This window comes from Notolabrus celidotus, chromosome 15 (assembly GCF_009762535.1).
Source record: "Notolabrus celidotus isolate fNotCel1 chromosome 15, fNotCel1.pri, whole genome shotgun sequence".
Lineage (NCBI taxonomy): Eukaryota > Metazoa > Chordata > Actinopteri > Labriformes > Labridae > Notolabrus > Notolabrus celidotus.
The window spans coordinates 29,749,874-29,774,464 of NC_048286.1; the positions used below are offsets into that span (position 1 = coordinate 29,749,874).

At 40.6% G+C, this 24,591-nt stretch overlaps 1 protein-coding gene across 2 annotated transcripts in view; it reads left to right on the forward strand.

Moving 5' to 3' along the window:
• The window catches only part of LOC117827014 (solute carrier family 12 member 7-like), a 43,386-nt gene extending 28,193 nt beyond the window's left edge, over window positions 1-15,193 (forward strand). For both annotated transcript variants that reach the window (XM_034703461.1, XM_034703462.1), the window contains 18 exons: window positions 452-663; window positions 764-931; window positions 2,472-2,570; window positions 2,753-2,810; window positions 3,029-3,203; window positions 4,599-4,717; window positions 4,809-4,907; window positions 5,019-5,138; window positions 5,418-5,522; window positions 6,925-7,093; window positions 7,221-7,416; window positions 7,892-8,061; window positions 9,606-9,737; window positions 9,856-9,963; window positions 10,841-11,007; window positions 11,437-11,451; window positions 11,737-11,870; window positions 14,181-15,193. In XM_034703461.1, the coding sequence (XP_034559352.1) occupies window positions 452-663; window positions 764-931; window positions 2,472-2,570; window positions 2,753-2,810; window positions 3,029-3,203; window positions 4,599-4,717; window positions 4,809-4,907; window positions 5,019-5,138; window positions 5,418-5,522; window positions 6,925-7,093; window positions 7,221-7,416; window positions 7,892-8,061; window positions 9,606-9,737; window positions 9,856-9,963; window positions 10,841-11,007; window positions 11,437-11,451; window positions 11,737-11,870; window positions 14,181-14,272 (2,338 nt within the window). In that variant the 3' untranslated portion in view covers window positions 14,273-15,193. The remainder of the gene's footprint in view (window positions 1-451; window positions 664-763; window positions 932-2,471; window positions 2,571-2,752; window positions 2,811-3,028; window positions 3,204-4,598; window positions 4,718-4,808; window positions 4,908-5,018; window positions 5,139-5,417; window positions 5,523-6,924; window positions 7,094-7,220; window positions 7,417-7,891; window positions 8,062-9,605; window positions 9,738-9,855; window positions 9,964-10,840; window positions 11,008-11,436; window positions 11,452-11,736; window positions 11,871-14,180) is intronic.
• Window positions 15,194-24,591: the final 9,398 nt, after the last annotated feature.

Sequence of the window (24,591 nt, forward strand, 5' to 3'; positions counted from 1 at the left end):
CAGACCTTTGAGGTCTTATTTCTGCTGCTTTGGTGTTGGGACCAACCCAGGTCCTTTGCTGCATGACGTCCCCTTTGATTTCTCCAGATTGTATCTATTCAGTCTTTGCTGTTAGATGAAGACAGAGTTTCACAGCTGAATTATTAACATTTATTAAGCTGACCAAATTTTAAAAACTGCAATCTACATTGTGTTTGACTCTTATTGCAAATTTTTGAGGGAAAATACTTTTTTTGAAAAAAAATGCATTTCTTATCCGAATGCTGAGCTCCATATTTGATACGTTTTTATTATGCTGTTTGTGACTACAGGACAAGCTAGATAGCATCATGGGAGCTAAAAATGAAAAGCTGAGTTAGTGAAAAAAAGGAACAGAGAAATGCTTCTCGATATCAGAGCTTCATGTCACCAGCTGTCCACTTACCTCCCACTGTCCTCTCTTCTCTGTCAGAGTCTGTCTGCTGGGTAACAGGTCTCTAAGGAATGATAAGTTTGAAACCTGTGCAAAGACTGAGGTGGTGAAAAACGAAACCATGACCACCGATCTGTGGAGGATTTTCTGTGAAACTGAATATCCAAACGCAACATGTGACCCGTTCTTTGACATGAACAACGTGACAGAGCTCAGGGCCATACCTGGGCTCCTGAGTGGAGTCATCAAAGGTGAGAGGAGAGAGAGGAGAGACTTTTGAATTTAGTTTGGGGTACCTCTAAAGTGGTTTACAAATATGAATCCTAATGTCTCTGTTTGTTTTTCTGTCAGACAACCTGTGGGGTGAATATGCTCCAGCTGGCGAGCCCATAGAGAAGAAAAGCCTGTCGTCTGTACAAGAACCAGACACGCCCACAGACACTGATAAACCCTTCGTCTTCAATGACATCGCCACCTACTTCACTCTGCTGGTGGGAATATACTTCCCCTCTGTCACAGGTAAGATCTGACCCTTAAAACACCTGACAAATGTTTGTTTTTTAAAGAGTCTGACATGATATCAGTGTTCTAGCATTATTGTAAAGCCTTTATCTGCCTGTGGTGAAGGCTACATCACTAAGTGCCACTGATTTTTATATAAAATATATACAACCCATCCATCCATTCATCCATCTTCTTCCCCTTATCCGGGTCCGGGTCGCGGGGGCAGCAGCCTCAGCAGGAAAGCCCGGTCACTCCTCTCCCCTGGCCACTTCCACCAGCTCTTCTGGGAGGTTACCGAGGCACTCCCAGGCCAGCTGAGAGACATAGTCTCGCCAGCGTGTCTTGGGCCTTCCTCGTGGCCTCCTCCCAGTCGGACATGCCCGAAACACCTCCCCAGGGAGACGTCCGGGAGGCATCCTGACCAGATGCCCGAACCACCTCATCTGGCTCCTCTCGATCCGGAGGAGCAGCGGCTCTACTTTGAGCCTCTCCCGGATGTCTGAGCTCCTGACCCTATCTCTAAAGGCTGATTTATACTTCTGCGTCGAATCGACGGCGTAACCTACGCCGTAGGTCCGCGTAGCTCCCGTACCTACGCAGAGGCCTACGCACGTAGCTGACGTGCACCTCCTCCAAAATGTAACTACGCATAGAGCCGACGCGGACCGCAAGCTCTGTGATTGGTCCGCTCGACGGCTCTGTCTTTCCCGCATTTACAACACTTCCGGGATCCCGGACATCGGCCGCACATCGGCTGTGTATTTCATCTCCTCCTCTCTATTCTTCATGTAATCATGTCTGTATGATAAACAGCAACATGTATCAGCTGTAGATTAACATAACACGCTCTGAATCGATGTGGAAAAGTAAACAGAGATCGTAGCGGGACCGGAAGCAGGCGACCGGCTATCAGAGAGACCGCACTGCCCTCAGGCGTTTCGGCGGAGAATTGCTGCGCGACACGGACACACCGACGCAGAAGTATGAGGGGCTCATGTCCGCGTCAGCCCCTGCTGCGTAGGGCGACGCAGAAGTATAAATCAGCCTTAAGGCTGAGCCCAGACACCCTGCGGAGAAAGCTCATTTCGTCCGCTTGTATTCGCGATCTTGTTCTTTCGGTCACTACCCACAGCTCGTGACCATAGGCGAGGGTCGGAACGTAGATTGACCGGTAAACTGAGAGCTTTGCCTTCTGGCTCAGCTCTCTCTTCACCATGACAGACCGGTACAGCGCCCGCATCACTGCAGACACCGCCCCGATCCGTCTGTCAATCTCCTGTCCCTTTTCCCCTCACTCGTGAACAAGACCCAGAGATACTCAAACTCTTCCGCCTGGGGCACAGACTCCCCCCCGACCCAGAGAGGGCAAGCCACCCCTTTCTGACTGAGCACCATGGCCTCAGACTTGGAGGTGCTGATCCCCATCCCCACCGCTTCACAATCAGCTGCAAACCGTCCCAGTGCGAGCTGGATATATACAACCCCAATTTAAAAAATGTGGAGACACTACTAAATCTTTATTTCTTTGTGTGATCCTGTGTTTGTGTGTTTTCAGGTATAATGGCCGGTTCTAACAGGTCTGGTGATCTCAGAGATGCTCAGAGGTCTATTCCCATTGGAACCATCATGGCTATTCTCACCACCTCGTTCATCTGTATCTTTTAGACTAAGCTAATGCATGCGACAACAAATACAAGCTTCTGAATGGGCTCTTATAAGCATGTGGGTGTGTATTCGGTCAGTAGGTGCAGACCAGAAAGAGTGACTCTTATTTTGATGTATGTGTGTCATTATGTCTCAGATTTAAAAATATTTCCACCTTAACTTCTTGGTCAGACATCTCCTGCGTGGTCATGTTTGGAGCCTGTATTGAAGGAGTGGTGCTGAGAGACAAGTGGGGGCATTTTTAATTCACTTCAATCTTATTGTATGAGAAATGTGGCAGACATCTTGTTTTATGAATTGTTGTGTTTGGTTGACAGTGTGCAAAGTAGGCTAAATGTGGGGTTATAGTATTTCAAAGATTCTGAATAAAAACTTCTAGCTGTCAGTATATGAAACAAAATACTCTACTTTACTGAATACAGTCTGCCTTTCCTATGATTGTTTCAGGTTTGGTTTCTCTGTGAAGAAGACTCCGGTCATTGGTGTCCTGGCCTGGCCTTCACCCTGGGTGATCGTGATTGGCTCATTTTTCTCCTGCTGTGGGGCAGGGCTTCAGAGCCTCACTGGCGCCCCCAGGCTGTTACAGGCGATCGCTCGTGATGGCATCATCCCGTTCTTACAGGTAAGTGTTCATCGTGTGTTTGTGGTTCCAGTAATGTGTCTGATTTGGATAAGCATGCTTCCATATGTCCTATGAAAACACATGAGACCATCAGCGTAAACACAGACTATTTCTAAATAGTTCTTTTTAATGTTGGAAACTGCTGATGGGTAATCGATGTCAGGCAAAGTGACAATCTGCATACTGCCTTAGAACCCTTTTTAATTTTTTACAGTCATCCAACAAAGAGCCACGATGACTAACAAATTTAAATTGTAAAAGATTGCATCTTCCCTTTTTTTAATCAGCAAAGAGGTAAGAGGTACTGCTTCCACAGGGGGCGCCAAATTCAACACAAACAGAAAGTTCCTCAGAGACAGTGTTCGTGTATTGAGATGCTTTGTATTCACTGCTTGATGAAAGGCATGATTCTTTCTTTTTGCTGGAAGGATTTTAATGTGAAACACCATCAGAAAATCAAATACTTAAAATTACTGACATTAATATAAGACTCACTCAGAAAAACTGATTTGTTCTTAGGAGGGACATTTGAGCTATAGACAAACATTTGTCAGGCACAGATTTTACTTTGGCTTATGACTGTGCTCTGTTAGGTTCATTCTTAAAGTGCTGCCTTACAGTATAAGTCAAACCAAAAAGCCAACAAACAGTAAGTTATTGATTCAATACAAGGCTTAGTATTTTACTTTAACACTCCTATTATCCTTGGGTTCAATTGGACCCATTCAATGTTTAACATCTCTAAATTAAGGACTAACATAATTATATTTGGCTTCATATTTCATGACTTTTCCTAATGTAATGGGGACAACTGGGAAAAGTAAAATTAAAATGTTGATATGTTCCAATTTCCTGTAAAAAAAAATAAATATTTGACCCCAGGCTGTTTTAGCTGTGTATAACATAAGAAATATTAACATTTTACATGCATTTGTTTTGGATGATATTGAGGTCACTATAACCAAGGACACTTCCACATGTGACTGCAGGAGCTGAGATCGAACTGCCATTCAATGATGTGTCCTGTGTCATATGTTTTGATAACATAGAAACAAGGCAGGGTCGACGAGAGCATGACAAACTTGCAGCAGTTTGATGTTCTGTTTTACAAATAAAGTCCTTCTAAATTCTTTAAATTGTGTTTATGCTTGAAATATATTTTATTTAAACGCTATTTAGGCAGTCAACAAAGAAACATAAAGTACCTGACACATAAATCTCTGTAACAATCAGTTTCTGGAGGTTTAAATTGATGGGGTCAAATTGACCCCAAGGATAAAATATGTTAGTACATTTGAGGGTAACAGGAGGGTTAAATGTAATAAGAAGATATGGAGAGATGTGCATGTCATAGCTCTGTAACAATCCACCTCTCATCATGCCTGGCATTCACAGGTCTTCGGTCATGGGAAAGCTAACGGTGAGCCGACCTGGGCTCTGCTGCTCACAGTCGGGATCTGTGAGATAGGAATCCTCATCGCTTCTCTGGATGCCGTGGCTCCCATCCTCTCCATGTATGACGTCAAACACTGTGAAAAATTCACCTTCTATAGAGCCTGCATCAAGTCTGTGTGACGGTTCTCTCTCCCTCTCCTCAATGCTCAGGTTTTTCCTCATGTGCTATCTGTTTGTGAACCTGGCCTGTGCTGTGCAGACTCTCCTCCGGACCCCCAACTGGAGACCTCGCTTTAAGTTCTATCACTGGTGAGAACAGTTTGAACTGGGTAACAGAATAAATCCAGTGAAGTGTATGCCAGTTTAAACTGTTGATGTGAATCCTGTGATAATATAATGCACTTAATGTGTTTTCTGTAGGACACTGTCTTTCTTAGGGATGAGTCTGTGTCTCTCTCTCATGTTCATCTCCTCCTGGCACTACGCCCTGGTTGCCATATTGATAGCCGGCTGTATCTACAAGTACATTGAGTACCGAGGGTGAGTCTTTCAGGTTAAGATTTTGGTAGATAATACTTCTTAACACCTTTTTAGATGTGGAATAAGTAGACCATCTGATAGCCTCACTGTCTTGTGGCTGCTACACCACCTCCACGCTCAGTCATGTGTCTTTAAACCCTTGAATCATGTGTGGCTGCAGGGATGTGATACCAAAGGTTAGGAGGTCTCACATCTTCTACACCACTAAAGCCTGGATTTGAATATCCCTTCATTGATATTTGAAGTGAAGCTTTTCCTTTTGTAACTTTTTTTTCGCAGAGCTGTGAAGGAATGGGGAGACGGGATCAGAGGTCTGTCCTTAAATGCAGCACGCTACGCTCTCATCAGGCTGGAGGAGGCACCACTGCACACCAAAAACTGGAGGTGAGCATGCTACCACATGATGTGCTCTGATTTGAAAATGAAGCCTGAGGAATTTGCACACAAAAAATTGAAGTATTACCCCAGTGAGCATTTTTCCATTGAAATGTTAAAACCAGGGCAGACATGACAGATTTTACAACATGTATTTGAAGAATTATGTTAAGACGAGAATTAATACCTAAATCTGCTTCAGTCACAAGATTTGTCACACATTTACACATAAAGTCAGTTAGTTTTCAAGTTGCATTTCTTATTCTAAGCAGCTAAAATATATTACAGTGCATTAGAATCTCAAATTTAAAAACAGTTTGCAGGTAGCAGGTTTAGATCCTAAAACCTCCTTACTGCAAGTCCACCTTCCCTCCCTCGGCAGCAGCTTGTAGTTGAGTCAGCAAATCTTGAGTCAAAGTTGAGACTTTGGTCCTCAGTGTTGAAATCAGAGTCCAGTTCAAATCACCAGAGAAGAATCAGAGTAGAGTCCAAGTGGGGTCCCCATTACCTGAGTCTGAGTCCTTATCATAATGTATTATAAAGAGCACAGCTGTCTGCTTCCAAACTATGGGACCTTTAGGATGTGTAGAAAACCCATGTCATTTAATAACATTAAATTCTGACTAATCTTATCAATGAAGTTACAGCACTGTGTTCCATGCATGAATGTGCATCGCGCCCCTCTCAACTGGGAGGCGCACTCATTGATTCTGCATGTGTCTAATAAACACCAAAATACCTGCAGCCCATGCTAACCCAGTGGTTGCTCACATTGCCATGAGCTTGCTAACAGTAACAAAATCAACAGTAGGGCTGCAAAGGGGTGGAAAATTGGAAAGTTTCTGGTAAATTTTCATGGAAAGTTAAACTGGGGAATTTTGGAAATATTCCAAATTGGAAACTTTCCATGTGAATTTATGGGAATTAACTGGGAATTTAGGGTAATTTAATGGAAAGGTATCATATCCAAGCATGAATATTTGTTTTTTTATAAGCAGACATCCATCCAAAATAGAAATCATCTGTGCATGTGATGGAGGAATGCACAGTGCATGTAGGGGGCATGGTTTCACTAGCCCTGCAGTAAGCAGTGTGCTATGTGCATGTGATTGAGGAATAGCATAGATTGCTATTCCTCAATCACATGCATGGTTTTTCTAGTCAGGATTATGCCAAAATATATTTTCCCCAACTATATTTAAGTTCCCTATTAAGAGCCAATCTTCAATTTAGTAAATTCCAGGTTTATTCCCATAAATTCCCATTTATTCCCATTGGAAGTTTCCAACTTTGAAAATTCACAGAAGTTTGCAACCCTAATCAACAGTCCAAGTATCCATGGTGTCTCACTTGCACTCATACGTTCACTTAATTTCTTGTGTCCTAATATAAACACTGTCCCTCTCTTCAGGCCTCAGCTGCTGGTGTTGTGTAAGCTGGACTCAGACCTGGCTGTGAAACACCCTCGTCTCCTCTCCTTCACCACGCAGCTGAAAGCAGGAAAGGGACTAACCATTGTGTGTTCGGTGCTCGAGGGAACCTACATGACCCGAGGGAAGGATATCAAGGCTGGAGAGCAGGTTTGTCAACATGACCAGCTGACTGCTCTGCCTCTGGAGCTGCTAACACATTACGTAGAAAGTAAACAGCATCACCTCTAACTGATCCAGACCGTTAATCCTCCTCTCACCATCTTTTCTCTTGCAGAACTTAAAAGCAGCCATGGTGGCAGAGAAGATGAAGGGTTTCTCCCATGTGGTAGTGTCATCCAACCTGCGAGATGGTTTCTCTCTTCTCATCCAGTCTGCTGGACTTGGAGGAATGAAACACAACGCTGTCCTGATGGCGTGGCCTGTAGGCTGGAAACATGCCAGGGACTCCTTAGCAAGAAGAAACTTTATAGGTAAAATACAGAGGCGTGTCTTTGTGTGTGCAAAGTTTAGCCAAACCATCTTTTTTAAGAGATATCACATCATTTTCTAGTATGCATGTTCATTGATCTCAGTGAGCAGGTTTGTTTTCTGTTTGGCGATTGTTCTGAATGATAAGGAGAAAGTCTGAGTTACAGCAGAGGGAGACACAGACTTTAAGATAATTGAGACTGATATTTGGTGACTTGAAAGTGACCAGCAGCTCTTACACAGAAACTCTTCGCATTCATTGTTAAAGACCTGTCTGTCTCTTAAGACCTGTCTCTTCTTTTTGTCTTTCCTTTCAAGATGAGATCATTATGACAGCAGATTTTACTTTATGATGTCTTGTGTGTTGTTGTTTTCTTGTTGTACCTTTTATTTTTTGAAAAGCACTTTCCTTCTAAATGTGCTGTGTATAAATAAACTTGACTTGACTTGACTCCGTCTCATCCTGTCCTTTTGCAGAGACGGTGAGAGAGACGACGGCAGCTCATCAGGCTCTGCTGGTTGCAAAGAACATCGACAAATTCCCTGGAAACCAGGATCGTCTGAAGGAGGGAACCATTGACGTGTGGTGGATCGTACACGATGGTGGACTGCTCATGCTGCTGCCGTTCCTTCTCAGCCAACACAAGGTTTCTGAGCGGTCTTGCCTTCACATTTCCTGTATTCACTCAATCATAAGTGTCTCACAAGGACATTCATTTCAACATAATTTAGATTTCATTATAAAATAGACAAAGATGTGGAAAAAGAAGACGAGTTTCACTAAGAAGTAGAAGTCATTGTAGCGACTACAGAGAGCCAAAAGCCACTGAGAGGCTGAGGTTGGGCCCAGTTAAGTGTCTGATGCACTAAAAGCAAAAAATCACTGATGTTCAAAAAAGTAACCTTTTATTAATGAAAAAGGAGAATCAACTCACGATAAAGTGCACAAAAATAGTGAAAAATAGCACAAAAAGTACAGAGACCAAGCTTACCCACGCTCTTCCACTCCAAACAAAAGAAAACAGGTGGCCTAAATGAACTGAATACCCCCCCTAATACATGACCCATAAATAACCTAATTAACTGACCCCACAATAAACCATACCGTAAACAAACAACAAAAATAGCACCACAAAAAATATACAAACAATAACCAACACTAAACCTCAAAATAAGAGACTATAAACACTCAAATCCTTCACGGCTCCTACAGTCATTATGTTATAAATATTAACATTCATTATTGAAAAAACTCACTATTCATTTTCTTTAAATAGTTTGTTGTACTTATCAGAAACATCAAACTGTCTTCTCAAATTAGCTGTATTTATGACAGTTTTAATATGTAAGGTTAAAGGAAATCTCACTCCTTAACTTTACCTTTCTCTGACAGTCTTTTAAATTTTTTATTTTGTTTCCTCTCAGTGTGTTAAATGCTTTAAACGTGATTAAACAGCCTTTCACGGAACAGACATTGATACTCCAAACCTGTGGCATCCCTTGCTCTTAAAAAGCTCTTGTTCTGCTTTGAAATCAACTTCTCTTAGTGCAGTTTATTAACCAGAGCAAGTTTTTTTCACACAGTTCACCCCTGCGGTCCCATCAGGTGATTCTTCTATCTTGTGCTCACAAGTTATTAACTTTTCTAGTGCAGCCATTATTTGCCCTTCTGATTTTGTGAATACTCTTTTGAATGTATTTTTCAGAGCATTACACTGAGGCTTTTATTTTGATTCTAACATGAGCGCCCTCTGCTGGGCAGTGTTGAGGAGTGTGCCTCATGTTGTGTTGACTTGTGATAAACTCTAACTAAGATCACACTCTTTTTTTCTTAGTTAAAGATCTGTTTATCTATGTAGTAAGTTTAAGAGAGCCTTTAAATGTATTTTCCAACACTTTGTGATGATACAGATCTGCAGTAGAGTGGCTCACCATGCTATGCTTATTAAATGTATTGGTTTTCATGGTGTAGTATGACACACAGTTAGCTAAATTACTACTTTCTGTGTTCATGCATTTATTTTGCTAATTACAAATTTAAAAGTGTCTGTGAGAGACCAAATATATCGCCTTTGCAGGACCTCAGGGCTTCGTACTATTTTCTGAGAGCTCCTCGTGCTCAGAAATCTAAAAAGACAGCATAAAAAAGTTTCTTTAGAAGCTGATACTGATGAGTCCTGTCTCTCTACAGGTGTGGAGGAAGTGCAAGATGAGAATCTTCACGGTGGCCCAGATGGACGACAACTCAATCCAGATGAAGAAAGACCTCCAGAGGTTTCTGTACCATCTGCGCCTGGATGCACAGGTGGAGGTGGTGGAGATGGTGAGACTTTTTGCTGTAATAATGAGGGGTGATCCAGGTGTTGGGGCAGATTATGACACCAACTAGGACTGTGTTTCTCAATAGCAGCACCTGAAGATTGTTGTGTGTTTCTCTTCAGCATGACAGTGACATCTCAGCCTTCACATACGAGAAGACGCTGATTATGGAGCAGAGGTCCAAGATGTTAAAACAGATGCAGCTGTCCCGCACAGAGAGAGAACGAGAGGTAATGTCGCACTCGCAATATTAACACTGTCAATAAAACATGCACTGTGAAAATAAACAGGTAAGGTGGAAATAGTCATTGCACCTACATGACAAGGACAGTGTGCATGAGTCAATGTCTAATTTACTCAAAATAGAAATGTGTGCTTAGATGAGTGGGTATATTTTGTTGCAGGAATTGTCATCTTTGGACATTTTATTTTGAAACCACATCATAAAAATGTCTGCAGCACTGCATAAGCATTTCAGAGCTCTGACATACTTATAAAAACACAAATGTCATATCCAAGCTGTACTGCTTTAATGCAGTTATCTCCAACCAGTGAAAAAAAGTGAAGAATCATCCCCCCCTTTTCAACCTCTCTTGACTTTTGAACTTCTCCTCCTCCGGCCTTGCTTTGTTACTGGACCATGTGTTCAGATTCAGAGCATCACAGATGTGTCGCGTCGCTCCATAAAGAGGAAGAAGTCATCGTCCCCCTCCCTCAGCACCCCATGCATACCAGAGGAAGAGGTAGCCATGGCAATCAAACAGCCTGTAGTAGCCAACAATGATGTCATTTGGTCCCCCTCCATTTCTCATGCCATCAGTCATGCATCTTCCTCCATTCCTAACTTCTGCATGGACTCAGACAGAGCTGTCAACAGAAGTCTTTATTCACCGCTGCCTAAATAACTCCAACATCTCAGTGTTTCATCTTCAGATGATCTCCTCCTCATATCACCATGTCCTTCAGAAATGACATCTCTGCAATGACGTTCATGTTTGTGATTTTTCTTTGTAGTTGTTAATATTTTCTGTTAAATCAAGTTTGAACACAGGGAACCACTTATGAGAAGTTTTTTATGTTTTCAACTCATGACCTGTTTCTGTTTAGGCCCAGCTGATCCACGACAGAAACACAGCGTCTCATTCAACCAACGAAAAGGCAGCAGGTGGCCCACCAGACAGAGTCCACATGACCTGGACTAAAGACAAACTGATCAACGAGAGGAACAGACACAGAGAGGGAATGGGGGTGAAAGACATGTTCAACATGAGACCGTAAGTTGATCATAAAGATGCTCGCCCTGATTCTGTCTACAGGATCTCACATATCAAACATTACGTCTTATTTTTAACAATATGCTACACAATGTGATGTCTCTGTTAAGTTGGATTGGTTGTTTTGTTACCAATGTTTATGCCATTTCAGCTTTTTGGTGTTATATATTCTGGTATTTCACTTGTTCATCTACAATCAGCACAGGAATTAGATTTATGGTTGCAGGTATCAAGAGTCTGTGAGCAGCCTTGGTGGCAAAGAGCTTGTTTTCTAAGATCTAACTCCTTCAGCACCCAGTTTTGAAGAAGAAAGAAAGAACTGACTGAAGATTGCTTCACTCATCAATCTATCTGATAAACTCAGGCAGGGGTTGCTTCCCTTATTATAATGTTAATACTGGTTACGTTGTTTTTCCTCTGTTCCTCTAGCGAGTGGGAGAATCTGTAAGTTACTTTCACCTTTTGTTATGTTTGCATTTGCATGAACGCTCTCCGGCATCTCTGTGTTGCATGCTTCTGTAGATCCCCAGCACAGCCTGCATGAGTGCATGATGACGAATGTTCATGCTGCATGTGTCTTTTTGCTGCCTCTGAGATAATCTGCTTCCCAGATCACACCCGTCCGTCGTGCTTCCTGTGTATCACTGATTGAAGGTTTTTGAAAACACCTCTGATTGTGTGGAAAAAAAGAAAGATTGGAGATAACATTTGTTCTGTGCCGTGATGTAGGAGCCAGTCCAACGTGCGGAGGATGCACACAGCTGTGAAGCTGAATGAAGTGGTGGTCAAGAAATCAGAGAACTCAGAGCTTGTCCTTCTCAACATGCCGGGACCACCAAGGAGCAAGAAAGGCCATGAGAACTGTATCCTTTCTCTGCTAATGACCTGTTCAAGAAAAGTTGATGATTGTAGGAAGCAGTTTGCTTCAGCATTTTTCTTTCTTGCCAAGAGTTGGGAGAAAATCAGTACTTCTCTATTTCCTCTTTAGACAAAATATCAACCAACAGCTATCAGACAGTTAGCTTAACCTAGAGACTTTTTGAAAGTAATGTTTCAAAGAATAAAACACAGCAAATTAAACAAGTACAATCCCATAAAATCCCCAAATCCAGAACATAATGCTTTCATTGAGCAAGACACAATTTTGTTGAATCAACTAATTGTAAATATGTTGAGTGAACATAAAGTATTGATGTTATCATTGGTGGGAATAGGGTTGGTTGTCATACTTTTTTCTGTCTTGATGATTGCTCATCATCAAAACATCTTTCAATTGTCATTCCTACATTAAATTGGAGCTTAAGGTGTTGGCTTGAAATGTGTATCCCTCTCATTTTCCAACAAATTATAACAAAGAGGCAATTAATTATCAAAGACACTCTGACACATTGTGACAACCAACCCCATCACGGGGATGGTTGTCACACACTATGGGGTTGGTTGTCACAATGGTATTTTAATGGGAAAAATATTTTAAAGAAGGCCGAACTAAATTTGAATGTTTAATTGCACTGACATGTGATAGGCCTACATAACTTAATGCATTTTAACATAAAATGAGCAAGGGACAGGAAACACATCTTTAGGCCAGCCTATATGACAACATAAAGAACAAAACAAGTAGGCCTAACAATAATGGCCTACTCAACTAGGCTACATGCAGTCACTGTCTGAGTTACAGTGATGGAAATGTAGGGTCTGCGCACTCCAACTCATTTCAACATGCATGATTTTGCCAACATAGGGGTTGGTTGTTGCCTGTGACAACCAACCCCAAAGAGAATGTGACGACCAACCCCAACTAGATTTCTTTTGCTAGCATCAAGGCTAACAACCATCTAACAACTAGATAGCTAGCTAATAAAAATATAACTCGTAGCTTTCTCCTCACACGTTGTAAGGGTAACACTTGTTTTGTTATAAACCCATCGTTTAAAAGCCTAGAAGGAAAATACTGAGGAGCTGAATATTTACAATTTGACATGAAAAACACAACAAGTCATCTCACCTCAAGTTCAGCTGTCTTACTCCAGAGAAGACTATGTAGGTGAGCTCTGATCCTAATTCTGGAAATGTTCATACCCCAATTTGAGAGACAGTGCCCTCTGGTGGCGAGATATAATGAGTGTGCCAACCAACCAACCCCGTTCTCCCCTACTTATTTGCAATTTTTGGGTCCAACTTCATTTGTAAAGGTTGCTTCAACATATTTACTAAGGTAGGATCTGACTTAATTGTCTTGGGACACAATAACTTGTATAATATGATTATGGATAGCTTATTTTTTCATTTTTTTTAAGTTATATTTTTGGGCTTTTTCCCCTTTAATGACAGGACAGCTGAAGAGAGACAGGAAACATGGGGAGTAGAGAGTGGGGGAAGACATGCAGCAAACTGTCGACCGGCCGGGAGTCAAAACAGGGACCTCTGCGACGAGCACCATAGCCTCGATACGTGGGGCGCTTAGACCACTAGGCCAGTCACAGGCGATCTCTCCCAACTCCCTGTAATGGCTCTTCTTTGCCAGATGGGATTCCTACCTAAACTCTTTAAACCCTAAACCACCTAAACGTGAATTCATATAATAGAAGCTACATGTTGATAAAACAGACACCCATGTTGCTTTTTTTTTTTAGTGCAGTAATGTACGCCCAGCTACTCAAGTGAAATCTGGAAAATCTATCATACAAAAGAATGGGTTAGATCTAAAAGTGATCGTTCAGCTCGTCTGGCTTTGACAAGCACCCTTAGTTTTCAGCCAACCTCAAGAACACGTAGATGTCCTCTACCTCAGGATCTGAGGCTGCATACTGATACACATGTGCCCAAAAGCTCAATGTGCAGCATGACGAGAGGCCATAAGTCTCTTTACAGTTCAGCAGTAAGATCTTCAAATGTCATGTGTCTGATTCTAAAAGATATTGGGAGAAAGTCTAAGAGGCTTAAACGAGCATAATGTCACTTTTCTCAGTTCTGGTTAGTCTGGCAGCTGAGGTCTAAAGAATCAGATAGTCCTGTTTGTAGACTGACCTGTGGTTCACTGTTTACACTGTGCACAGTACATTATCATGAAGAGGAAATTGTTTCATCAAATACACAGAGTAAAGTACTTTTAAAGCAGCATGTTATCCCCGTAATGTACAATGTGACCTTAACCAGAATATTTCTGTCAGACATGGAGTTCCTTGAAGTCCTGATGGATGGCCTTGACCGTGTCCTGTTGGTCCGCGGAGGAGGCCGGGAGGTCATTACCATCTACTCCTAGCACCAATGGGTTCTTAATTATTTCCAAGTGGACTGGAAGGGAACACTACTGGACTGCTGGACCGCAGTGAAAGAGGAGGACATGGCTTTTAGGGGACTTGGATCTGGATGATGGATGGAGGAAGCAATAGAAACCTCTCTTTCACTCCCAGGTGAAAAAACAGCACGTTTGGGAGGATCATGTTTGCTCAGAAGGACGAGGGGTCTACCTGCAGCTTCGCCTGAGTCTGGTGCATGTTGTTGTGGAACAGAGGGGTCTCCCTCAGGGCCACCTTGACTCACACATGCAAACACTGTAGCACTAATGCACAGATAGTCTTTCTTTCACACTGTTTTCTGAAAGAGTCTAAGAGATATATCACTCTTGAGTCATATCACTCTATCAGGCCCGTTGATAAGTGTCAGGGCCAACATTGTAATCCACAGAAAGTCTTTGACAGTTTATTTTACTCAGTTGTTTCTGTTGTCACAGATATCATTTGTGTGATCAAAAAGGAAGAGAAAGTGAAAATGTAAATTGATCTTAATCATTTTAGCATTTCAGTAAGTTTTACTTGTGTCTCAGATGTATTTAGTTTTATTTTGTGTTTGAGTGGATCATTTAGAGCATGTGTTTGAGCTCCGCTCGTAACCTGCTGGTGTGCCTGTCAGAAGAAAGCTGAGCAACATGAAACCTTGTATAGTAGTATTATATTTTAATATTTTAAGTTCAGCATACACAGCTTTTTAGCTCACAGTGTGTCATGTGATAGTTTTACAAAGAAGACAATAAACAAACTCACAAAGAAGTCTAAAGTCAAAGGGGCAATTTGTTTCTTATTTTTGATATTCCTTCAGAAGTGATGAACGATGAAGATCAAATATAACATGTCCAGAAAGTTGCAGAATCTTTCAATAAAAGGCATTACTCTGGTATCTTTAATTACACCAAATAGTTGCTCCACTGACTCAGAAAGGACTGACTCTATGAGACTGTGTATACAGGTATATGTGGGAAAAGGTAGTAGAATCAAAAAAGGGAACAAACCTAAATTAAGTGTGCTGACAATTTATTCAGAGGATAAAATCCAACACGCTGACTGGTTGATGATCCAATGCCAATAACTCCAAAACAGTATTTCACAGTTGCAAGTATTTCATTAAATTAAAAATGTTGAGTTTGACATTGTGTTACCTTAGTTGGAGTAGTTTTCTTAATTTAAGGCCTGTGTCCATTAACACCATTTGGACCTCCCATGGGCCATTTCAGAGTTCTTCTCACCATAACCATCAATCTGTTTGAAATTGCTCAGTATGGTTAAAATGTGCTGCTATTCGAGGAAAATATACAAAGATTTAAAAAAATATTGAATCGTGTCCCGACGTTAGCATTAGCTCGGGCATTGTAGTTATACAAGAAACCAGAGGGGTTAGTTCCCCCTCTGTGTGGACCAAAAAACACTTGTTGCCAAGGATGTTTTGTGTGTTGAAAAAGCTGACCTGCGCTGGTTTTGAACAGAAAATCCACACTGCCAAAACAAAACATGTTGTCAGTGGACACAGGCCCTTAGTTAATTTGTAATTTAAGGACATCTGCTCCTGGGCCATTATGATAAAAGTTGGCATAAAAGTCTCTTAAAGTAGTAACAAGAGATTTGCACTTAGGTGGAAAAACACAAATGTATATGTCCTTAATAGGCCATGTTGATTTAGAAAGCATTTTATGACAGAATACATCAAACGGCTTACTGCTATTTTTCCTCCAAATGACATAATATCCCACCAAGAAGGCCTTATAACCAAGGTAGCAATGGATGTTACTGTTACTTTGAGGTTACCTCCTTTAGTAAAGAAAAACACCTGATCCCAGGAGTTGTTTTCTTATCTATCAATCAATCAATCAATCTTTATTTGTATAGCGCCAAATCACAACAAACGTTATCTCAAGACGCTTTTACAAACAGAGGAGGTCTAGACCACTCTATGTCAAATTATGAACAGAGACCCAACTTCAAGACAGGGTAAGACTCAGTCTGACCCCACCTTAATCCATCATGAGCATTGCACATCGCAGTATTTAGCTAGTTACAGTGGCAAGGAAAAACTTCTTTTTAACAGGCAGAAACCTTATGAGAGAAAGGTCAAATTGTGTTACAGTACTTGGGTAAGGAAGGAGAAGTAAATCCTTCTTCAAGATGAGCTGGAAAACTGAACAAATATCCTCAAACAGTTGTTGGAAACAGAAAACAAACACCTGTCTTCTGAGTCACATACATTCATCAATATATATATATATAACACTCAAATTCAAACTTAATCTCTGCAACTTCATGAGTAATACGCAGTTAAGTACTTAACCTACTTCTGTCTTTGTTACTGAAAACATCATTTCTGTTACTGCTGAAAAAAATCACCAGAAGTTTGCACACACCGTCCGTCCCTGTTGCAGCAAAAGAGACTATTTTTGATTTTAAATTCCGCCCCATATGATGAACTCACTAACAATATGAAGTGTTTGGTCAAACTTAAATGGAAACTCCCATAGCATGACACGCAGACAGTCACAGACACAAGTTAGGAAACGTCTCACCAGGAAGTGAGCACAGAAGGGAAATGAGGCTCTGTGATTTCTCTGATTGCCCTCTTTCCATCTCATCACTTTTGTATAACATTATTGCTCCATTCCAATGCATCAAAATCCTCCTTTTGTTTCTTTTTCAATACATCTAATAACACTTGATATTGATACTCATTGATTCATGTAACGGACACCCACGAGGTGATGCATTCTTGTCAGATGGATTTGTTTTCTGTCTGACCTACATGAGAGCTGAGTTGTCGTCACCTCTTACATAACCGGGCCACGTTCTGTTTCCAAAAATCAAATTAATTCTTAAATCATCATTGTCTCCTGCTTTGCAAAAGAACAAAGGAAATCTTGGAGCTGCAGCAGGAAGCTTTCAGGGGAACTTGGCCTTGGATAAATGGCTTCCTGTTTGTCCCCCACAGTTGTTAGCTGGGTCAGCACGCACAGAACAACAACAACCATCCTGGTCTGCTGCTCTGATCGCTGTCTGAACTACAACTCTGCTACACTGTGTACTGTCTGTGATCCCCTCTTTGAGAGTACAGCCTGTTTTATTGTGTCTGAACCTAACTTTATTGTTTTCCCAATGGGAGTTTTGTGTTGTGCATGGATGCACACAAACAAAAGCCACCACAATTGTAAAGTGATAAAAAAAATAATCACACAGCTGGCGAAAAACAAGACAGCAAAATGAAGGTTTACTGAGGATGCCTTTCTGCAAATGTGGGAGGTTCTACCATCCAAAGTTTATTCAACATTTTTACCATCTTGCTGAGTCAAGATGAGTCGCATAGAAGTGCAGCCTTCAGAAATCCTCTTGCATGAGGGATGTCATATTTTTGCTCATTCAAATAGCTCACATTGGTCAGGAAGGGAACAAACAACAAAATAAATACTGTAACTGATTCCCAAACTGTGGCACCCCTTGGAGGAGCTTGGAGTTATGACAAGAGGATGCAGCAAGGCTTCATTAAAACAATGCACACTGTTTGAAACTGGTAGAACAGCAAGGTAGATTTTGTAAAAGGTCTGCAGAGTAAACACATGGCTGATGATACAACCAAACCAGACGTCACAACTATCAAATAAAGAACAGAATGGGACACTCACACATGAAACATTTGCATGTCACACTCTCAGAATGCAATTCTGGATATGTTCCAAAAAAACCCTTTGGAGTTGAAAAATGGAGCAAAAACCTCGAGGTGGTCAAATGATGAAATGATTAATGTTTTAAGTACCATTCCCAGTTTACAATTTTCAAAGAATTTATGTAGAGAAAATCTCAACACAATCCTCCCCAAAAATATTTTTTTTTCAACCCGGGCATAAATCCTTTTTAATATTATCTTTTTTTTTTTCAGACATGGGAGCCATTCTTGTACCAACCAGTCACAAACAATGCTTTCATTTTTGGAAACCATCAATAGAAAGTGTATAATTTAATAATTTTACTTTCATTCTTGATTTAAAATCCTGAAATATGGATTTAACATGTCAATAGCCTCATTGTTTGCTCAAAAAAATCCCAAGTCACTTTAAAATTTCACATAAAAGTTACATTTATGCGATTACTCCACAAAACAATAATGTTATGCAACATTATTTTATGGAGCATTTCACTTATTTCCATCATTTTTGTAATTAAATTAATGTGATGTGGTGGTAACTGATGTGATTGGGCTGTTCACTGTGTTGTCGGTACAAACTGTTACTCTAGATGATATTCTGGTTTCAGCCTTCATCTCAAGTTGTTCGTGAGTAAAGTGAGCAATGGATGTCTACAGTAGTATGAACACAACATTACATCATCTCTTGTGTTCCCTGCATCTTCATGCTTTCAGTCTTCCCTGAGTTTTCAGTTAGAGCTTTTTTGGATTTAGCTTTTTGGACTTTTGAAGTTTTTTGGTGGACCTTTGGGTTTTGTTCTTTTGTTTAATACATGTTCATCTCTGCACTTTGGTCCTCCTCCTTTGTTTTCACCCAATGTGACAGACTTAATTTTGGTACAAGACAAGTAAGAGTCAATACATATCCTTGCACACACAGGTATAAGAATTAGCAATTACAATGATAACCAGACCACAAAACATGAGTCCAGATTTAAGATAAGATAAGATAAGATAAGGTACTCCTTTGTTCATCCCGCAACGGGAAAATTCACGGAGTTGCAGCAGCAAACAAGAAGGTGTACAGTACAAGAATTTCAACAAGAAAATATATAGAAAAGAAATGTTTATTAGAGACGACAGCTTGGCCATTATTATCCTGTCAGCCACCACCTCCACAGGGTCAAAAGCAAAGGCAGTACGACACTTTGTCCTCCAGTGATCATGCCTCAATAACATCTTCCTCAAAATGTCATAACGAGTCATCCAGTCTTTTACACAGAGACTAAACACACACTAGGTAACGAGCAACAGGTGTGGACAGAGGACACAGGTGAAACCAATGAGTGTAATCAAAAGAGAGGACAGGAAGTAAAACCAAACCAAACACACAGGGATCAAGAACTACAAAATAAAACAGGAAACACAATAGACCTGACAGAGAAACACAATTGAAAATATACGCACACACACAAGGAATACAAAAACAAGACATTGATCATTAATGAACGACACAAAGAAAACGTAAGGATATTTCACTAATACAGAATGTAGACAGGGAGGAAACAAGACATAAGGCACAAGGTGAAACTACAAAATAAAACAGGAAATCAATGACAGATCCCAACACAAATAAAATACAAAACTAAACAAAAGTAACTCGTGAAATTTCAGCATTTCAATTTACATCAGTACTTTTTTTAATAATCAGATACCAACAAAATTTGCACATGCATATTCTCTTGCACTAATGCCTTTTGTGAAATGTTTACAAGCTCACACGCTAAACTACAAAAGTAAACATGGTTAACATTTTATAAGTAACTTGCAGCATTGTTTTTGTAGCACAATAGTAATGCTGACTTAAGCATATAGCTCTGATCATGGCTGTACAGTGCAGCCCAGCAGAGCTGCCTGTATTGCTGTAGACCTTTTTTTTAACATTAATTTTGGTATCCTTGTATAATAAATCCCTGAACTTAATCAGGTTTTATTCTGTCCATATTCCGTTGGCTAACTGATCTTTTCTCCCGAGTATTCTATCCCAACAAACAGCTCGTTATCAGTGGAGCTGATCTCAGCCACAGCTTCCCACAGCTTCAGGTGACCTTTCCAGAACATCTGAAGCCTCGGTCAAACAGCATCTTCTTCTTTTTTAGGAGAAACCGCCTATCTGAGAGTGAGATCTGAGGGAAGAGCTGAAGAGTGAAAACATGAGCGGCTTAAGGAAGGGAATGTGGTCAGAGAAGACGAAGAGGGACAGAGGATGAGGGGGGGATCAGGAGGAAAGGGAGGATAACTTTTCTTTCTCTCAGAGCCATTATCATTCCAGCATCTGATAATAGTGGGGTGTTAACATCACAACATGGATGATTTTACTGAGACACCCTCTGACCCAGTCGACCCCTGTGGCTCTGACTCCAGGAAGAAAATCTGACTTTAGCTGGAGCAGTGGTACGGTCTCTGTCTGCTGGGAAATGTTGAATAAAATCAATAAACTTTAATTATATTCAAGATAATGAGATGTTAAGAGAAAAACAGACATCCTTTTCCCTTTCTTCTTCCTATTTTTATTGTTTTTTGGTAATAATGTTAGACTAATAGCCTGAGGCCTCAATGCTTAATCCTATAATTGCTATCAGGTGACTGCCTTTAAATGTGATCTGCTCTTTTGAACCAAGGTGTGTCAGCCTGAGTAAACTTTCATTTACTACATAAAAACATTGTTTTGACTGAAGGTAGGCACTTGGAGTGAACTCAGGTTTATTTGAGATTCATTAAAGTTATTGAATTCGAATTGGAGAAGGTCATATGTCTTTTCAGGAAACTCATAAACACTAGTCTAAAGTTCTGCCTCATTTAAAAATGAGTTTTTGGAAAAATCACAAAATATCAGACTTTGATTTTTTTGTTGTTGTAACATCGTTAAACCTAAAAAGAAAAAAGTTTTACTTTTACTGGACTGCACTGGTCAGCTCTGGTTAGTTTCAAAATATTTTTTTATAGTTAAATTTTTGATCAAAACTATTTATCTCAGATTTAGGAATTGTTTTCATTGTTAATAAATTATTTTAAAGAATATAAGTATTAACATAAAGCGATAAAATAGCCGCCTATTGATACACTACACAATAAAACAACATTTGAATTTAATTCAACAGTAATTAAAAAAAAACACACCAATTTACTATAAAATATGCTTCTTAGTTTATTTCTTCATGTTCATATTTCTGATAATGTCTTTTAAGTTTTGAATGTGTGAAATCTACTTAAATGAGCCACCATCATCCTCACCTTTTCTAAAACTTTGTATCTTAAAATATGACTTTGCTTGATTCAATTCACTTTTTCTGGATGGAAAATGTTACCAAATCTTCAGATTCAGATTCAGACAACTTTATTGATCCCAAGCAGGGCAATTCATTTATAGCTTACCATACAACAACCATACAACATTTAACATCTACAACACATCCATCATATATAACAGTAAAATACAACAATGCTTAAAAGACAATAAAATCTCTTGTCATACCAATGTTATTTAAAATGACTAGACTATGTAACTCTTTAAGGAACAATATATGAAGAACTGACACAGTATCCCTCCTAATAACTGAGAAGGTGGATGCTGGGTTACTTTTGTGTAGCTCAGTTCACTCAGGTGTTTCAGCCACAGTTCACTTTCATAGGTCTGTTTCACATCAATGATAGGCAATCCAGGGGTGTTTCCAGGGCGTGGCATGGGGCGGCCCAACACGCCCCCTACAACCTGTCAGCCTGGGTGCCACCCTATATTTCAGAAGAATGACAGGCTATCTGCTGAATCAGAAACAGGGCTGATTGTAGCTGTAGAAACCTTTCTGTGCAGAACATTTATGATGTACTACTTTTGATAAATTAAAATGCTAAACTATTAACTTAAAATCCTTAAAAATGCTTGCATGGAATATTTGTAAGGCTTCCAGTTGTTGTACAAAGAAATGCAGTACATGAGAGTTCAACATCTGCAATACTTATATGCTAACGATTAAAGAGGAAGTAGACAGAACTGGTAAATAAATAACACACACACATACACACACACACACACACACACACACACACACACACACACAAACAAATACATATGTAGTTAATGCCCCCACATTAGTCAGTGCCTCAGTTGTGCCATCCCAAAACAGTCTGGACTCGCCCCTGGAGCAGTTCAGGATGCAAGTAGGGTCCTTACAGCAATATTAAACCCAATGCCACATACCAGGCATCATCAATCCATAACAACTTATTTGGAAAGGAAATGATAATTCGGACATTCCCAGACTTAATGGGCGTATAAAAACATTTTTGGGAATCATGTCATCATTGGTGAAATAACTGGCCTAACTCTAAGCAGTAGGTCAGGAGAGGGGTCCACTGAGTGAGTGAGGGGAGAGGTTTTTTTTTTCCTTCAAAAGAGTCAAATTACCCAACTTCGTGGGTCTGAGAGTCACTCAGCTCTGAACTGAGAGAGGCTTTGTACTGAGAGAGAGAGAGAGAGAGAGAGAGAGAGAGAGAGAGAGAGAGAGAGAGAGAGAGAGAGAGAGAGAGAGAGAGAGAGAGAGAGAGAGAGAGAGAGAGAGAGAGAGAGAGAGCAGTGTGACTTCAGGTCTGCACACGGAGGCAGAGGGACCGCGGAGTTTGCCGGAATTCCATCACCTACACACGCGCGTTGGGTTCACTTTCAAACCTGGATTTTTATTCCTTTACGCACTAAAATGTTTCAAGGGTAAGTTATTAAATATCACATTTTCACCAAATGAAATAACAGAGAGGCTGTAAATTGACTTCAGCATACCTCCAGGTCGCTTACACCTCAGAGATGATCGACCTGTGATGCAGACACATTTCTTTTTGCGCATCTTATCTTTGCGTAAATAGGGTTCCATCAAAACCCCTTTAAGTCGAAAATACTTCCACTAAAGCTACGACCTCTAACATTCCTTATAAATGTTATATGTTAAAGACACTTCATTTAACGCCATATCATGTGATTGCTGCGTCTCCTCAGGTGGTCTCGTGCCCTGCATCTCATCCTGCTGAGCTGGATGGCTTCTGCCCTGCAGGTTATGGAAGGTAAGATTTGACGCTGCTGCAGCTCAGTCCTATTCCTTACACCACGACTTCAAAGAAACAGTGAACAGAAGGGAGAATATGAAGGCTTAAACATACTGGCATTGGGCCAACAGATGCTTTATTGAAGGAGTGAGATACACTTTTTTTTTTGTTGATGTTGAAGCACTAACTCGTCCAGTAAAAGTCACTTTTCCCTAGTTGTGAGAGTGAAAACGAAGTCCCATTTAAAATATAAGGCTTCACCATCTAATCTTAGTTTCATTTTACGATGAGAATGCTGACCATTCACATGTTGGGTGCTGTGATTGATTTAATCCCAACTACTGATGTATGGAGAACCCTCTATTCATGTGATACATGCCTAAACATGCAATATGCATATCAAAAGAAGAGTTATAATGAAGAAGAAGACATCAAGACAGCTATCTTAATCTGTGTGAGCAACAAAATATGAACATTCTCATTCATCAAATATTAAACTAAGGTGGAATGGTTCAGGGGTAAAGTTTTAGGGGTGTATCAGTGCCTGCATGCAAACTGAAATGAGCATCATGTCAAACTAGCTTACATCGTACAGTACCTAAACCAGAGTCTTGTTTTAAATATGATTTTGAGATACATTTAGAAGTTTCTTAACTTCAACAGTTCATCCTGCCAAAAATGTTTACGTGCCAGAAATGACTCCCTGGTTTTAATCTCAAATTAATCTCAAATATTGGATCTTATATCTTTGAAAGAGTTTATACCTGAAACATGTATCCTGACTAAAAAAACTTTAAACTAATGACTTTGCACAAAAACTGCCCATTTGTAATTTTAGAGGTGTAATTCATCTCATATTGATTCTCATTATCTAAACTGTTACTAAGAGATGGGAGATAACTGTGTGTGGTGAGATGCAAAAAGCCTTTTGAGTATTTTATGTTTACCAACCACCTTTGAATCAAGCCTGGAGCCCAGCCTACCTGGACCACAAGCATGGATTACATGCACCAGTCTAAATGATGTCATCTAGACTTCAATATGTGATTTAACCTTAAAAGCGGTTCATGGGTGAAGGTCAGAGAGCTCTTCAGTTTGAGGCATGATGCCGTATCTTAACTCACATCAGTCACCCACGCCTCCCTCACACATCCATTGGGAAACACATTATGCGGGTCAGTCCCCATTGATTTCCATTTTCACACCTCTGGAGCGCCCTGCTGTGCGGCTGCTCTTATACAGCTCTGTAGGAGAGAGATGGTTTGTTTGTTTGGTGACAGACCAGCTTCCTCTTCTCCCTTTATCCTGCATGTGTGTGCTGATGTGTGTGTGTGTGCATTGAGGTATCTGGATTTGTTAGAGGGGCCAAACGCTGCACCAGGGTGAGAAGTGAAGGGTTTGGTTTTTATTGTATTGAGTGAGCGGTTTCATCTGCAGCACACTTGCTGTGTGTGTGTGTGTGTGTGTGTGGTGTGTGTGTGTGTGTGTGTGTGTGTGTGTGTGTGTGTGTGTGGTGTGTGTGTGTGTGTGTGTGTGTGTGTTGGAGCAGGA